Source organism: Lissotriton vulgaris, chromosome 4_1 (genome assembly GCF_964263255.1).
Source record: "Lissotriton vulgaris chromosome 4_1, aLisVul1.2, whole genome shotgun sequence".
Lineage (NCBI taxonomy): Eukaryota > Metazoa > Chordata > Amphibia > Caudata > Salamandridae > Lissotriton > Lissotriton vulgaris.
Window position 1 is genome coordinate 761,355,685 of NC_141691.1, and position 17,029 is coordinate 761,372,713.

Consider the following 17,029-nt stretch of genomic DNA (forward strand, 5'->3'; position numbering starts at 1 on the left):
ATGACGGACCCATATAATCGATTTGTGGTGCCCACGTTTAAAGGGCATGGGAAAGGGACTTTTATTGACTTGTGTTAATTTCATCCCTTATGCAAACATTTGTACACTCGTTTTTAATTGAAGAGAGTAAATGTAGTGATCATAACCCTCTATCATTACACTTAACCGGTCCCTGGGTAACAAAATTAGGAGGAAACCCTAAAGTGGGAGTATTGAGCACAACTGACGGCAAACGTAGATTAAGATGGTCACAAGTAACCACGGAGCTGTTTTTTAACAACATAAAAGCTGTATGTGCAGATGAAATAGCTTTCTGCACACAGGGGGGCACCAATCTACTAAGTTGTTAGCGGCCTTTCAGACCATCACAGAAAGGGTCACGGAGCTGTTGTCAGCACCGGTAAAGAAACAGACAAATGCAGGCCCTAAATGGTTTGATCAGCAGTGTTCGAAAACAGCGAGAAGCTTGAGGGAAGCCCTTGCTATAATCCCCAGAGTGCAAGCTGACGTAATAGCGTGTTGTAGGAATTATAAAGTAGCGCTAGCTAAACGTAAAGGAGCTTTAAGGGATGAGGTTTGGGATGAGCTATTGGATCCTGAAACTCTTAAGAATAGCTCTAAGTTTTGGAGTGTACTAAAAAAAACATTTCTTGTTCAGGAAGCAGCATGAGGTCTTGAATGTTTTATATCCAAGGAGGAATGGGAGGCTCATTTTGAGCAGATGTACGCCTGCCCCCCTGAACAGAATGATAGGCCGGTACCAGACTTCAATGTCATTAATATCAAGTTTGGAAGGGGTGAAATATTGGAAGGGATTGTACACTTAACAGCTGGTAAAGCCCCTGGTCCCGTCGGGATCCCACCAGATCTTTTTAAATCTGAGCCCTCTTTTTGGGCACTGTGATGTGCCGCCTTCACATACCCCACCCGGACCTCCTATCCTCGGACGTTCGCCCTTCTCGGAAACCAGTCCCGCTGCGTCCTTGGAGACAACCCTGACAACCAGAGCCCCACCCAGAGCGGCCCATCACCGGAAGCACACAGAAACGACCCCGGAAGCTCCGCCTCGATTCCAGCACTGGAACAGGGAAAAGATGGAAGCAGAGACAGAAGCTGCGTCGGAGCAGCGATCTCGTGGCAGGAGACTCGGACCGAAGCAGAGGAAGAGCAGGCGACCGAAGGAGAAGACGTGTGGAGAGAAGACGTGTGGAGTGAAGACTGGTGGAGTGAAGACTGGTGGAGTGAAGACTGGGGTAGTCCCCAGGAGGTGGCTGAAGAGCGGACGCAACTCATCGGAGAGTTGCGGCGGAGCGTGTGAGTACAAGCGAACCACCTCCTTAGCACACTAGGTGCTCTGTATATAGATTTCCCTTTAGTTGCACCAGACCTGCTCTCACTCATTGTACAGCACATCTTCACTTATGTACAGCACCGTAGACTTAGTCTATCCCATCACGAGCCCTCACCGGACACCCTTTCTTTCTACTCTCTAACCCTTCCTTCCCTATTCCGTCCCGATTCCCCCCCTCACGGTCGTTCTTTCAATCCCCTCACTCAAACCTCGGTGTCGGTTACGGTTTATGCTACATTGAGTCCAGCAGGACTACCGGCTCCTTATTTCATTCTCTTCCTGATACCTCAGAGGACCACCCTAGCTCAGGACCTCCCCGAAGACCCATCACCCCCGCGCAACCCCGGAGAAGACCAAGACGCTCTGCATCGGAGCTTTGCCTTTGTTTTCCCTACCTCCTCCTGTAATACTGACTCTAGTGTTAAATAAAGAACCGGCATTGCCCACTATATCCGGCCTCCTTGCCTGATTTTCCAGCCCGCTGCCACCCCACGATCATAGGCACGAATTCTGGAATCTGTTTTTAATGCTGCAGTACAATGTGGTTGTCCACAGTCATGGGGAATTTCTACTATAGTCCCCGTTTTTAAAAAAGGGGACAAAAGTAGTCCGCACTGCTACAGACCCATTTCACTCATATATTCTATAGTGAAAGAAGTGGGGAGGGTTCTCCTGCAAAGGCTCACCTTATGGGCAGAGGACAACAACATCTTGTCTGACTCCCAGTATGGGTTCTGTGGGGGGCGATCTACAACAGCCCAATGTCTTAATCTTTTTTTTATTTTAAGTAAGTATACAGTGGCAAAAAAGGGGACTATCCACCTAGCCTTCATGGACTTGTCCTCAGCTTTTGACTGTGAACAGGAAGAAGCTTTGGCAGTCCATGAGGGCAAAGGGGGTTGACTGTGGTATCGTAGATTTTTTAGAAGATTTACACAGGTCCAAATGTTAGGTTTTCTCAGGACCTGAGTGTGGCAAAGGATTTTAACATCAAAAAGGGAGTCCGACAAGGATGTATTCTGGCACTCTTTTTGTTTAATTTTTATATTAACGACTTGGATAGCGTTTTACGGGAGGTGGGGGCCGATTGTCCCAGAGTAGGACCCTGGGGCATCCCGGTTCTACTATATGCGGACGATGCGGTCCTCATATCTAGGACTGAAAGAGGTCTACAAGCACTTTTAACTGCCTTTGAGGCTTTTATGACAGACAGGGATTTAACAATAAATAATTCTAAAATATATATTATGAAGGTAGGTCAGCCATCCAAATTTTTTTTTCAATTTAACGTGGGAGACGCAAAAATTCCCCTTACTAGCACATTCTCGTATCTTGGAGTCCTCTTTGATAATAAGCTGAATTGGGGCCCTCATGTCTTGAAAAAGAAAGGGGCGTTGCTAGGGTGAATGCAGCAATCTTTAATCACTTGGCTGCTAGGCGTTTCCCCCCCCCTGTGCTGGAAAATGCCATTTTAGTGGCACCATGACGAGCTCAGCTCGTCATCAGCACACGACACCCGTGGGTGATGACGAGCTGAGCTCGTCATCAGCATCGAAGGGGTTAATTTTGCATCCAAATTTGGAAAAAAAACTACTTGCGCAATGTTGCAACTATACAAGGCTAAATCAGTGGCTACTGCAACATATGGAAGCGAAATTTGGGGGTATATCTCGGGAGAAGGACTACAAATCGTGGAGAATACCTTCCTGAAACGTTTACTGTGTCTCCCACGTGGCATATCAAACCTAGATGCTCACGAGGAACTGGGGATCCAGTATGTCAGTGATATTTTTTCTTTGCGTCCACAGACCTGCTGGCTAAAAACAGTTCAATCCTGATATTCCCCTGACTCATATGATTTTAAAAGACTGCCTGTCTATAGACAAACTCATCTGCAGTACCGTGGCTGAATTATATTAGGAAAGGCTTTTTAAGCTTAGGGCGGGATGAGTTGTTTGATACCCCTGAACGCATCAATAAGGGAGATCTGGAGGCAATAAAAATGGCTTTCCTCCTTGAAAGAAAACTGACGAGGGAAGCCAAAGAGGTGCAGAAACTGAGTGTTTTATGTTAAAAACAACACCACATACTGAGCCATATTTATTGGGTTCCTTGTCCTCACATGAAAAAATTTTATTAACTAGATTTCGGTTGAAACCAATTTCATCATTTGCTTGTAAGGCCACAAAGTTCAGTTTTTAGTAAAGAAGCAGCTCCCTGCGGCTGCGAGGGAAAGTCTCCGCAGGATATGCTGCATTTTATGCAAATTTTATGAATTCCCCCGTAAACACTATCTGGTCCCTCTTTTAAAAAAAACGAATTTTTATCAGATTAGAACAGCCACAATGTATTTACAATTATTATATAGTGATTATATCCTTTTTGTATTAGAGTTTTTAAAATCAGTCGTCAAATACAGAAAATCATTGGACCTATAATGAACTTCTTTTAAACTGTTTCTTAAAGTGCTCTTAAAAACTGTATGCTGCTATATAGATTAACGCCTCCCCTGCTGATGACGGAACCGCTCCGTCATCAGCTGCGGTGGCGCTGTGCTGATGACGGAGCGGTTCAGTCATGGCCCGGCCGCCGTGCCTGCGCGGCACTGATTTTGCGCCTGCGCGGCGCGTTCTATTGAGCAGGGCGGGCCATGACGGAACCGCTCCGTCACGAGCACAGCTCAACCGCGGCTGGTGAGGGAGCGGTTCTGTCACCAGCATGCGGCCGCCCCGCCCTGTTAGCGCTGCGGCGGAATAGCCGCCGCAGCGAAAGGGTTAAGAATGCACTGTTATAAATTGCTGTAAACTAAGTATTGACGGTATCTTAAGGATGGCTTTTTCCATAATGATTTTTATCATGTTGTATTTGCGGTGTACTTTTATGGTTTGTAAAATCAAAACCGAAATAAAGTTTCATTGAATTGAACGCACGCGCGGCTGCTGTGGCCCTCGAACGCTCGGCACACGGCCTCCCCGACGATGACAGACCGGAGGCGGCATGTGGGTGGGCGGGCACGCCCATCTCCTTCCCTTTAGACGAACTATTGACTCTTCCATTCTAGGTTTCTACTTTGCATTCTGGGGCTTCTTGTTCTGTTTATCCGATTACCAAATCAGAGACTCAGAGTACAAGTACCAAGATGCAACGAACAGGACCGGCTCTAGGCTCATGGTGGCCCTGTGCAGGGAGCATAGGTGGGGGCCCTGGAAGAGGGGGTCCGGACAGGGCGGAGCCAAGTCTAAATATGGTTATGATTTCTATGCCTATATACAGTGGCGTCACTAGGGTTGGTGTCACCCGGTGCGGGTAACTCATGGTGTCACCCCCTCACGACTTACCGCATGGACCAAGGATACCAGTAAAAACCCTGGGGCTTATTTTATTTACAAGCCCCTTGTGCCGCCGGTGCGCCACTTTTTCCCATATTAAAAGTGACGCACTGGTCGAGCAAGGGGCTTGTAAATAAGCCCCCCTGTTCCACTCACTAGTCATAGCTGCCAGTCTCCCTTACTGGTGAGAGGGCACTGTACCAATACCCCAGCGGGCTTCAAAAACAACAAGGAGCACGTCCAGTGAGATCCAAGATAGGAAGCCTTTCGTCCTTACAAAAAATCTGCTCTGCCTTCCCCCCCCCAAACAAAGACCTAATCCAGTTGGCTCTGAAATGTTATGTGTTTTGGCGAAGGAACTATGCCAGCAGCGGTGTTCTAACAAGGCGCCATTTTCTTGTTGTTTTTAAGCAATCTATGGTTTGTGCACTCATATAATTCACACACATTGTTACACTTGCCATAAGCCCTAGCTTTCCGCTCAAATCATTCTTTTAATTGTTGTTGGCCCTTGAAAAAAAGCCTTCCTGTTTGGAAAAAAAAGCAAAAATGATGGCACGAGCGCTGCTAGGAACAGTAGTGAAACATGAGGAGAAAATTACAAGTGAACAAATTACAAAAGCAAACGTTAAGTTACAATTGGCAAAAGTGACAATTGTGAACAAACAAAATACATGAGGTTGCACACGGTGCATTACAGGAGGAAAAAGTGACATGTGTGCAGGTTACACAAGTCCTTAAAAGATGACTGAAGGCAGCCAGGTTTTGAATTTTCCAATCCCTGAATGTAAGAGCTTCACATCCACTGTCTGAATGCTAGATGAATTATCTACACGAGTAGTTAAACTAATAACAGTGTATAAAAGCAATTACTACTAATGCGTCTTTATTAAGGAACACTTTTGGGAAAAATTTGAATAATGAAATACTGAGCAAAAAGCACTGTTTCTAAACTTTTACCTTGCAGTTACCATCCATGCAATTCCTTAAAGATGGTTCATAATTCATTAAGCAGGTATATTACAAGGTGGTAACCTGAGACCTATCTCACTAAAGAACGTCTGCAACCTCGCCTACTCCTTCCGTGAGTCCCAGTGGCGGTGAGTCCATTGGGGGCGCCGGGGCATTGCCCCACTAACCTTGTCCCATCTTCCAGAAAATACAGTCACCTAACATTCATCAATAATGAAAAAAACATTAACTCGCGTCCGGAGTCACGGCTGCGGCTCACTGACGCGGCACGCCCGAGGCAATCGGACGCTAAGGGGGTGGGACTCGGGTGGGGCTGGTGTTTGACAGAGTGACAGCCTGCAGGTCAGGGTAGCATAGTGCAGCAGCAAATAGTGCACATGTTACGTTGTGGGCTGATCATTGTCACGATCAGCCCGAACATGCGCACTACTAGCCTTCCCTTAGGAGACCGAGGGTTGCTTCATGCAACAACCTCCGGTCTTCTATGGGCAGAGAGTATCCTGGCGCTGCTAATGCAGTGTCTGTATTGGCTGAGTCTCCAGACACCGCGCAGGACTGGGTTATTCATGTCACTGTTCCAGAACTTAGAGGCGCCAACGTGGGACCCTGGACCAGTCAGGCAGGTTTGTATTTTATTTTTAAACTCCCCCAACCCGTGCAAACCCCCCCACCTGTATTGCGAGCACAACTAAGTGGGTGCTGAAGATAGGACTGGGGTGCATGGGAGGGCAGTGTGCGGATCGGAGTACCGGGATATATACTGGAGGATAGAACTGAGTTTCATGGGGGGCGGGGCGTGTGTGGATGAGGATCTCAGTGCTGACACTGCACGACGGGCGGGAGGTGCACGTACGGTATCTTGGTCTCACTCTCCGCACTGAAATATAACGCAGAATAGGTATGAGTGCCGTTTTTATGAATCTTCTCTTTCGTTCTTTGTGACTGCTGCTTGTAAACTGTATACCTCGATTTAAATAGATCTTTCTGTGAGACTGTGAGACGGATCGATATTTTATGAAAGTACATCTGAGAAGTGTTTGTCTCGGTGCTGATGGCTGCACTTGGAATAAAGTCTGCGTTTGGCGCTTTTGAGTCATGTTGTGCATGAGCTATGGGTTTCAGTGACGCTTGTAAAATGTACCAGAGGCGCTATGAGGTATGGAGAAGTCGAGGTACACCTGGATAGAGAGAGAAAGGGTGGGGGAGGGGGCATCGGCAGGAGGGATTCTCTACGTCGAGATGGTTCGGCTGGGGAAGGCAACGACGGGGGTGGAGGAGGCCGGAAGAGACTGGAACACTAGAACACAGTCTAGAATACAATGTCTACACAAGGGTGAAGTGCTGACTGTGTGTAAACATCATTGCATTGCCGTTTGTGTAGCACTTCCCTGCCCTCTGCTTGGCACAAAGCGCTGTCTTGGTTGTGAAATTATTACCTGTCTGCATGAATTTTGTGTCTAGCGCTTCAGTGCCCTAACAAAGTCATACAGCGCTGTGATTGGCATCGGGCGCATGGTGAGTCCTGTGTGCATGCAGGCGTGTTCATGTGTGTGTGTGCAGGTGTGAAGGTATGTGAGAGACTCTGTACAGGTGTGTGTGCATATTTGTAAGTGTCTGTGTGACTGCAGCTGTGAGTGTGTATTTACAGGTGTGTGAACAATTGTGTGTGTGTGCATGTGTGAATGAATGTGAAAAGCTGTGTGTGTTTACAGGTGTGTGTGTATTTACTAGCGTCCGTCTTCGTGAATGTATGTGAGATGCTGGGCGCAAACAGGTGCATTGGGCCAAGGTGCCAGGGCGGGGGGCCTTCCACTAAGTCCAAGATGCATTTCTGGCTCGAGTTCTCATCTCTAGATAAGGTGAGTGTTCCTGCTCCTGTGTCCCCCCTGCCCTCGTGTGCCTGACCCCGGGTGCTCCTGTCCCTGTATGCCCTTGCATGCCCCTGACCCCTTGTTCACTCCCCGCCCTACCCACCCCTGTTCATGCCCCTGGGTACGCAGCCGGTGTCTGTTGCAGGGGTGAATTTAGCGGTGGTCTCTGTGCCTATTCGCCTCTGGGCCTCTCAGGTAGGGAGAAGAGGTGACGGTACCACCAGTCAGTGAATGCCACTCGTTGGGGCCCCCTCCTCGGCTGGCAGTTCCTTGTCCTCTCAGGCTGACAGCTGGTGCAGAGGTATTGGCGGGGATTCCTCTGCTGTTTCCAGAACAGCTGCAGTTTATCCACGAAAGCAGAGAACACAGCCTGTGTCCCGAGCAGTGGATTGTGAAAAGTAAAGCCAAGACGTACACAAATGTAGTTATATGTATTTAGAGGGGAGGCGCCGCGCAGACATCTGAAGTTGAAGATCACCGACCTGCATTGGGGCCGCCAGGGGGGGCTTGGGGGGGGGGGGGCAGCCGACCGTAGGGAGGTCCCCACCCCCGGGCTGATTGGGAGGGGCTAGTGGGGGGGGGTTGTCCTCAGAGCGCCAGCCTTGGGCTGCTTTTGGGCTTGTTTTGGGCTCCCTCGGTTCCTACTGAGGGAGCCCAGCTATATATTCCTTTGGCTCCTCCTCCCGGCCACCATTTTAGGTTGAATGACCTGGTGGCCGGGAGCCCATTAGATTAATTTAAAAATTTTGTGAGAGTTAATTGGTTTTGTCCCTCGTCTTGTCGGGTGAAGATTATCGTGTTTTGGAGGCGATCCGCCTCTTGAGCGAAGCGGGACGCCTGGATCTCGTTCTAGGAGATGTGACTGGGCCGTCGCGTCCTCGGCGGCAGGCCTCAGCTCGTGTAGCGGCGGTGGTCGCGGCTTGCGCGTCGCCGAAAAAATCTCGCCGGGAGGGGGTAAGTGACAGGGGCCGCTCGCGCGCTAGAAAAGCGACCCCTGGTAGTGTGGCGCATTTTGGAGTGGGAGCGGGTTTACAGCGTGAGGCGGGTTTGGGGGAGGGAGAGGCTTCTACTCCCTTGGTGAATATGGTGCCGCTGCAGCGCTCGCTTTCGGTCCCCGCTGCCATAGGCAAGCGGACCGTCAAGCGGGGAGGTAGAAAGCGTTCTGCTTCTATCTCCGCCTGTCAGGCTGAGGACTCGGCGGCCGCGGCACCGGCGGTTGGCGCGCATGCGCATTTCGAATTTATTGCGCCGCGCGCTCAAGTTGACTGTGGTTTACCGGCGTCAGTGCCGGCCGGCATATCTGGTGAACCCTCGGTTTTGGGGGCAATTGGTTTGCGTCAGGAGGCAGATTTGTTGGCTGCTCATGAGGGACTTACAAAGGACCGAGTGTTTACGCCAGCTTGCGCTTCTGGGCCAAAATTGTTTGGGGATGTTGAGCTTCAGCCCACAGTGCAGCCTGGACAGTTGGGGGCTGGGGAGGTTTTTGTACCTTTTAGCCCCCTGTTGTTTTCCCCCCCTGTCTCAACCCGGGGGGAGGTATTGTCAGTTCTTAGTGGTTCTGTGGGGGAGGGGGAGTGGGCGCAGGTGGAAAGGAGGGCAGGGGCAGGTTTGCTGGGACAGCAGTCTGGTCGTGTTTTGTTGTGTGATCCACAGGATGTTTCTGGGTCTGGCAGGGGGTTCATTGAGCCTTCTGTGGGTGGTGCTGTTAATTTTACTCTGCAGGAGAGTGGCGATCGGCAGGTGGGTGCTAGATCTTGGGAGGGCTTAGATGTTTTTCCTTCCTGGGCAGAGGGTGTTCGTGATGCGGGCAGGGCTACACCCATCCAAGGGACTGATATGCTGAGTGGTTTTGGGGGCACTCTGAGTTTTCCGGGTTTGCCTGTTGGGGGCAGATCGCTTGGGAGGATGGAGCAGCCCCGCTCTGATATCCAGCAGAAAGGACAGGGTGGACTGGCATCGGGACCTGCGTCCAAGATTGTTCAGGAGCTGCTGAACTGGAGTAGTGGTGAGGAAGTGGAGCCTTCCCCTCCTCGGCGGGGGTTGTCGGTTCGATCTAAGGGGTCTGTTTCTCGGGAGGTTGGTCAAGTGCAGTTTCAGGATTCTGGTTTTTGTATGGCTAGTGGTGTTGATAGTTTTGGCCGTTCTGGTAGTAAGGGTCCCGGCACATCAGTTCAGCCTTTTTCTTTGCAGGTCAGAGAGCGTCGTGGAGAGGCAGACTTGGTAGGGTGGAGTGCGGCCCAGTTACACCGAGGAGAAGGGAGGGTGGAGCCTGGCGCGGCATACCCCGTACCGGCGAGGGACCCCGGCGCGGTCAACGTAAGCAGGTCAGGCGCGACCTCGTTGGCCCCAACGTCTTCCTTTCAGGATCTCTGCGCGGTCAGCAGAAGCAGGTCAGGCGCGTCCTCGCTGGCCCCAACTTCTCTTTCTACAGGTATCGGCGGGGTTGGCAGAAGCGGACCCGGCGCGTCCTCGCTGGCCCCATTGTCAGGTTCTCTGGATATCGGCGGGGTTGGCAGAAGCAGGACCGGCGCGTCCTCGCTGGCCCCACATGTTTCTTCTCATCAACAAAGGGATTCATCGTTGGTTAATTTGTACAAATCTGGTCAACGTTCGGGGGAGTACAGACGGGTCCAGTCGGCTCCCCCGCCTCAAGTGTCAGTACGGGCTGGTAAGGCCCGGGTTGGTTTCAGAAGTCCGTCAAAGGTGTTGGCCCCTCCTAGGTTGGAGGAATCTTTGGTTTTAGATTACGATGAGGAGAGCCCTGAGGAGGGCGAGATACGTGCTGAGGGTGCAAGGGGGGGGCTTTTTCACGCTTCTGATGATGTTTTACAGGCACCGGTGGTGGTGCGTCCGAGAACTACAGTTTCCAGACCAACTCGGGAGAGCGGCCCCGCGGTGAGGGTTCCTCGGTCAGGCGACGATGTTGAACAGATGGCATGGAGAGCGAGGCCGGCCCAACTGCCTTTATTGAATCCAGGTGAGCTTGCTGGGCCCCGGGACAAGCCATTGATGGTTTCTGTTGGAACGGGGGGGGGATCCTCCTTCAGAGGGTGTGGATCTTAAGCTCCACAAAGGTCGTTATGTTAAGGATCAAGGAGTGGGTACGGGTGACGGGGGTGTGGGTTCTAAGGTGGATTCTGGGACTGTTACGGAGCCCATGGAGGTAGGTAAGGATCCCCCACACAGCAAGGAGCTTAAAATAAAGAAATTGCCTTACATGGGCGTCACAAAACGGTTGGGCGCTCATTTAATGCTGTCCACTAAGGAAAGGATTTGGAAAGGGGAGTACGTGGAATTAGTGAAGCTTTTACATAGGGAAGTTAGGGCTAAGGAGGGGTCTAAGGAGGAAGAGTACGAGTTGGCCAAGCGCCCAAAGGTTCCTTTGACCATAGAGAACTGGACAGCGGCATTTCTTATATATGCTAGTGTGTACTGTGAGAAATTCCCTGAGCGCTGTGTGGCACTTTTTAAGTATATGGATGTGATCAGAAAGGCGCAGATTACTGGCAGTGGTTATGCCTTGTCACAGTACGATGAGGAATTCCGGGCTCGGATGGCTTGGGATCCTGAAGCGAAATGGGGGGAGTTGGATAATGACTTGTGGCAACACACTATGGGAGCATCGGCGGGTGGTAAGACAATTTTCACAGCTAGTGGGTATCCATTACCTTCACGGCCCTTTCAGGGTAAGCCCACTCGGGGAGGGGTGGGTGCAGCTGCGTCAGTCCAATCTGCCAATGGGACCTGTTGGGATTTTAAAAGAGGATATTGCCCGAGAGAGTATTGCAAATTTAGACACGAATGCTCCCAATGTGGTAGAACGCACCCACTGTCCAGGTGTTGGGGGCCTCGGGTTACAGGGGGCAGACAGTGGTCACAGCAGACAGCCAATGCCCCTGCTCCTGCACAGCAGCCTCAACCCAACAGGGGGGGGAAAAACACTTCTGGAACTGGGCCCAAAGGCTCATACGCCAGTTAATCCTTTTCACTTGACTGTGGCTCTGAGGGGTTACGGGAATGTCGAGGCTGCTAAGTTATTGTTGGATGGTTTTCAGGAAGGTTTTCGACTTGGTTACACAGGGCCGCGGTTGCGGCGGTGGTCAAAGAATCTATTGTCGGCCAATGAACATCCAGAGGTGGTGCAAGACAAATTGGATAAGGAAGTGCGTGAGGGAAGGATGGCGGGTCCTTTTGATGATTGGCCCTTGGAAAATCTTATTGTCTCCCCAATTGGTGTGGTGCCTAAAAAAGAGCCTGGGCAATTTCGTTTGATTCAACATTTGTCATGGCCGGAGGGTTCATCAGTTAACGATTTCATTGATGGTGAGGCTGCTTCAGTGTCTTATTCTTCAGTGGATGTGGCCATGGCCCTTGTTGTCTCTGCCGGCACTGGTGCGGCGATGGCAAAATGTGACATCAAATCTGCATTCCGTTTATTGCCAGTACATCCTGGGGATTGGGATCTTTTGGTGATTCAATTTCAGGGGAAGTGGTATGTTGATAAGGCTCTACCAATGGGTTGTTCCATATCCTGTGCGTTATTTGAGACCTTTAGCACATTTCTCCAATGGTTTTTCACCGACACGTCAGGACACCAGCTTGAGCCTCACTACCTGGATGATTTCTTTTTTGTAGGCGCTCCCAATTCCTCAGCATGCCAGATTGCTTTGCGAACATTCCAAACTCTGATGGAATTTTTAGGTGTGCCGTTGGCACCGGAAAAGACAATGGGCCCCTGCGCGACCATGTCTTTTTTGGGGATCGAGATTGATTCTAATGTTATGGAAGCATGCTTACCAGTGGATAAAAAAGAAAAAATGTTGGACCTCTTACATGTTATGTTGAACAAGGCAAAGGTGACAGTGAAGGAAGTTCAGGTGCTGCTGGGCCATCTTAACTTTGCTTGTAGGGTGGTCAGGGCAGGTAGAACTTTTTGCAGGCGTTTGGGTAGAGCTCTGTCTTGTCAGTTTTTACCTCACCATCACGTTCGCTTGTCAGCAGGTGTTAAGGAGGATCTGCGGATGTGGGTAGCCTTTTTACACTCTTTCAATGGCATTCCTCTGTACAGAGAAGAGAATTGGATTTGGGACGTCCAAATTTTTTCAGATGCTGCAGGCAGTGATGGTTTCGGTCTTTACTGGCAGGGCAGATGGTGCGCTGAACAGTGGCCTGCTGCGTGGAAGAACGGTGGCAGGAGTATTGCCTTCCTTGAGCTTTTCCCTGTGGTGGTGGCGTTGACTTTGTGGGGTCAGAAGCTTGCTCACAAGAAAGTGCTGTTTCGAATTGATAATAAGGCTGTGGTGGACATTATCAATCGGCAGTCTGCCAGGGATGCTCACATCTTGAAGCTCTTGCGAGTCTTTGTGTTGGGGTGCTTGACGTATGACATCAGTTTTAAGGCCTTACACATTCCTGGGGTGGACAATGACATTGCGGATGCTTTGTCTCGTTCACAGTGGGAGAGATTCCATGGGCTAGCCTCGGAGGCGGACAGGACGCCAACCCGCATGCCAGAACATCTGTGGACTGTAGGCGAGACAGGGTTTTGCAGTTGGTGGTAGGTTCGCTCGCAGTTTCCACTAGGGCAGCGTATGAATTGGCCTGGAAAGAGTTTTTGGAATCTGGGGCCGGCTGGCGCGCTCCGGGCTGGAGACGATCTGAAGATGTGGTACAGTTCATTCTTCACTTGATGGACAGGGGTTTGACACGTGTGACGATTGCTGGAAAATTGGCTGGTATTGCGTTCATGGGCAAATTACTGTGGGGCTATTCTCCTTCAGCAGGGGAGGTGGGTAAGCGCATGCTGGAAGGTTGGTCTAGAGAGAGGGGTAGGGAACACATGGTTCGCCAACCTTTGTCTTGGCAGACATTGGCCCGAGTTTTGCAGGTTTTGCCCTCAGTTTGTTTGAATAAGTTTGAGGTTTGCCTGTTTTCTACTCTTATGGTTTGGATGTTCTTTGGTGCTTTCAGAGTTTCTGAGTTACTGGGGTCGAAAGTTGCTTTTGGGGTGGGATGGGGGAATGTTCGATTTTTGGAAACAGGGTTGCACGTCTGGTTAGCTCAGGCAAAAACTGATCAACACAGCAAGGGGAGGGGCATTTGGCTGGAAGCTTCTTCCCCTTCTGAGACGTGTCCTTTGAGGTGGGCCAGGCGTTTGCGGGACTGTTCGGGGGCCGCCTTTGAGGGCCCTGTTTTTCGACATATGGATGGTTCCAGGGTGACTGAGTATCAGCTGCGCATGGTTTTGCGTAAAGCGCTGCGCTTCATGGGCTTGGATGAGACACAGTATGGTACGCATTCTTTCAGGATTGGGGCAGCAACAGAAGCTCATAACAGGGGTTGGTCGCAGCAGGACATTATGTCTTTGGGTCGTTGGTCCTCCAACTGTTTTAGGCGCTATGTGCGTACTGATCCTGTTTTGGCGCCTGCAGATGATAATTTTTCTTGAGTTTGATGCTGCTTTTCTTTTTCAGGTTCAGTGGCCGGCCCCCGTTCTTCTGTCATGACGATCTGGATAGTGGCACATTCCATCATTAGGGGTGCGGAAGATCAAGCTATAAGAACCTATTTTGGTCACACGCTTGGTTTTAATTCTCGTCTGTTTAATGTTGTATGGAAGGGGAAGGGAGGTATGATCTGGAGGGAGCTTATCCCGGCCTTGAATTCTTGGTTGGTGGGGGGTATTTGTCCTGATGTACTGCTCTTGCACCTTGGTGAGAATGACCTTTGTGGGGTGAAAGGGGTGGTTTTATTGAGAGCGATGAAGAAGGATCTTTCCCTTATTCGTCAACAATGGGTGGGCTGCCATGTCTTATGGACAGAGTTGGTCCCTAGAAGAACCTGGAGGGGTGTGATCAAGCCTAGGGCGGTTGATAAGGCCCGAAGGAAGTTGAATTTGGAGGTTTCCCGTTTTTGTAGAGATCTGGGTTTTGGGCGGGTGTCCCATAAGGACATCCGTTATGACACTATGGAGTTTTTTCGCAGCGATGGTGTTCACTTGTCTCGTATAGGGATGGATTTATATTTGTTGGAATTGCGAGAGGTGCTCTCCAGGTGCTTGAAGATTCCAAATTTTTTGGGTTGAGGTGTTCTGGTTCCTTGGTTGGTTAGTTTTGGGGGGCAGAAAGAGAGGAGGGTAATTCCTTTCCCCCTCTTTTCTGGGTGGCGGAAATTGGGCGTTCTTGGTCAGCAGGGACATGAAGGTTGTTGGGGTTTTTGCTAAAGTTGGGCTATGGCTGAAAAAGTTTAAATAGTTGTTTCGTGGGGTGGTTACAAGGTTTTGGGTAATGTAAGTTGTTGGTGGGTAATTTTTGGAATGTGATGTTATGCGGTGGGTTGGGATGATATTTAAATGATTATCAGGTTTTGGTATTGTTTGAATTGTAATTATGTTGTGCTGGGTGGGGGCGGAGTTTGTGACGTGTTAGGGGCGGGCCTGACGTTTGGGGTTGTAAGGTAACATCTTATTTAGTGAGGACTAGTTTTGTGAGGCGGTTGCCAGGTTTGTATTGTTGTAAATATGCACCTGTTTCAATAAAAGCGGCCTTTTGCACACTCTCAATTTGGTCTGGTGTCTGCTCACCCCCCCTCCCTCCCAATGATCCTTCCGATCAGATCCTCGTCGTGGCGGCCCCTGGGGTTTGGCGGCCCTGTGCAGGTGCACAGTTTGCACATGCCTTGGGCCGGATCCTGGACCGCCTAAACTACTCACGCACACGTCAAGAAAACTTTAAATTTCGTGGGAGATCACTCATCCTAAACACGACGATCTGAGCTGTCTGAATTTGCGAAACGCTGTTTGCACCACACACTACCTGAGTATCAGAAACGGTTGCCATGAAAAATCCCCTTTCCCCGTACGATAATGCAATCTTGGTGAGACATTGCAGACTGCGGTTTCGAGTTTCTCTGCTTCACCCACTCTTACACAAAGCGCCATGTCCGTACAGAGCACCCTGAGTTACTCCCCTCTCCAACCTGCTACGGGTCGGAATTCTGAACTTTTCATTCCTACAACACTCTGCTTCAAGAAACTCGTTTAATAAATTAATTAAAAATGGAGTTCGTCCGTTTAAAGTAATAATTAAATACATATTCATAAACATATGCAGAGTTCCTTAAAACTGGCAGATCTCTGCATTATTATATTGCGCCGTGTAACTACCATGCACTGCAAAGTATGTAAACGGCTAAGAGGGAACGTTGAGATAGAAAATCACATCATGATATCAGAGCATCAGTGGCAACGGGTTGGACAATATACTGGGGCATAAGAAGAAATCAAAAGTAGGCAACCTCGGTATTGGACAACCCCAGCTTCAGACTTCTAGAACTCTGCACCCAGCGCTTTTGATTTAGTTGATAAATAGGCATTAGATTTAAGTGTCAAAAGATTGGACGAGGCTAGAACGTGCAACATTTAATTTGTGAGACATATCAAGCGGTTAACGTTCGGGTAGGAAAAAAGGGTCACAGTTCGTTTTAAAAGGGTAGGGCGCCACGCCCTGCAACGCTTTCCGGCGACGAGAAATTCCTCCGCTGCCTGCGCAGAGAGGAGAGGGCACCTGTGGACGGCTTCCCACAAATCTACACCGCCCACCGTTTGCGAGTTTGAATACACTGTATCCCGCGCGGACAGCCTCTCTCCGCGAGCGGCAAAATTGAAGCTCTAGTATGTGCACTAAAGCTGTGTATTCACTTGTGAAATAACCACACATTTGGACTCTTCTGCGTTGTGTAGGGGGCTCGGGACTGACACGCATCACTCAGTCAATTTTGAACTGCAAATGCGTTGGTTTTCTCGATACGTTTTGAGGGTCGCAGTTCAAAAAGGGCAATTATTTGCAGATAACGTGTATAAGAGGGGGTGGGGGGGGGGGGTTACAGATGAGGGTTTGAACTTCGAATATAAAGATCGTGTTCATGGGCCTACCTTGAACTCATAGTGTAAGACTTAATGGCCCCGTGTGGTCAGGAAGAATGTATCACTCCTCACCTGCTTCGGGATGGGCGTGTATTCTTCTTGGAGTGTCCCTGGGCGTGGACCGTCACAGTGGGATTGTATTACAGGACCGGAGGCTTCGATTATGCTTCTCTTTCTTTTATTTGCTACTCACAGCAGCCAATGAAAAGTTTTGTATGCAAATAAAACTACATTTCCCATGATGCTTGTCCATATATCATATCCTGTATAGCCCTATAAGAGCCACTGTATCCTGTTTCTCCTTTTTAATTTTTTTTTAATTTTATTTATTTAATGCGATTTTATATAGCGCAATCTTTACCCGAAGGTGTCAGAGCGCTTTACATAAGAACCAGTTGCAAAACATAAGGACTTAGGATTACATGCGTTACATAAAAGATACACACAGAAAAAATTTGCAAATGTACAAGATGTAAAGTCACACAAAGAAGAGACTGGTGATTATAATTATCTCTATATACATAGGGAAGGGATATGAATGGATATACTCTAAGAGTCACATAGGAATGGTAGAGAGTACAAT

At 49.5% G+C, this 17,029-nt stretch overlaps 2 protein-coding genes across 2 annotated transcripts in view; one reads left to right on the top strand and one right to left on the bottom strand.

The window, feature by feature from the left end:
• LOC147722547 (serpin B6-like) overlaps positions 1-16,613 on the bottom strand; it is a 482,090-nt gene extending 465,477 nt beyond the window's left edge. The window contains exon 1 of the mRNA XM_086965072.1: positions 16,519-16,613. The gene's annotated coding sequence lies outside the window, so the exon portion shown is untranslated. The remainder of the gene's footprint in view (positions 1-16,518) is intronic.
• Positions 9,360-14,607, top strand: LOC147722548 (uncharacterized). Its single transcript, XM_086966858.1, has 2 exons — positions 9,360-10,500; positions 13,997-14,607. The coding sequence occupies exons 1-2, from the start codon at positions 9,360-9,362 to the stop codon at positions 14,605-14,607; spliced, it is 1,752 nt and encodes a 583-aa protein (XP_086822984.1).
• Positions 16,614-17,029: the final 416 nt, after the last annotated feature.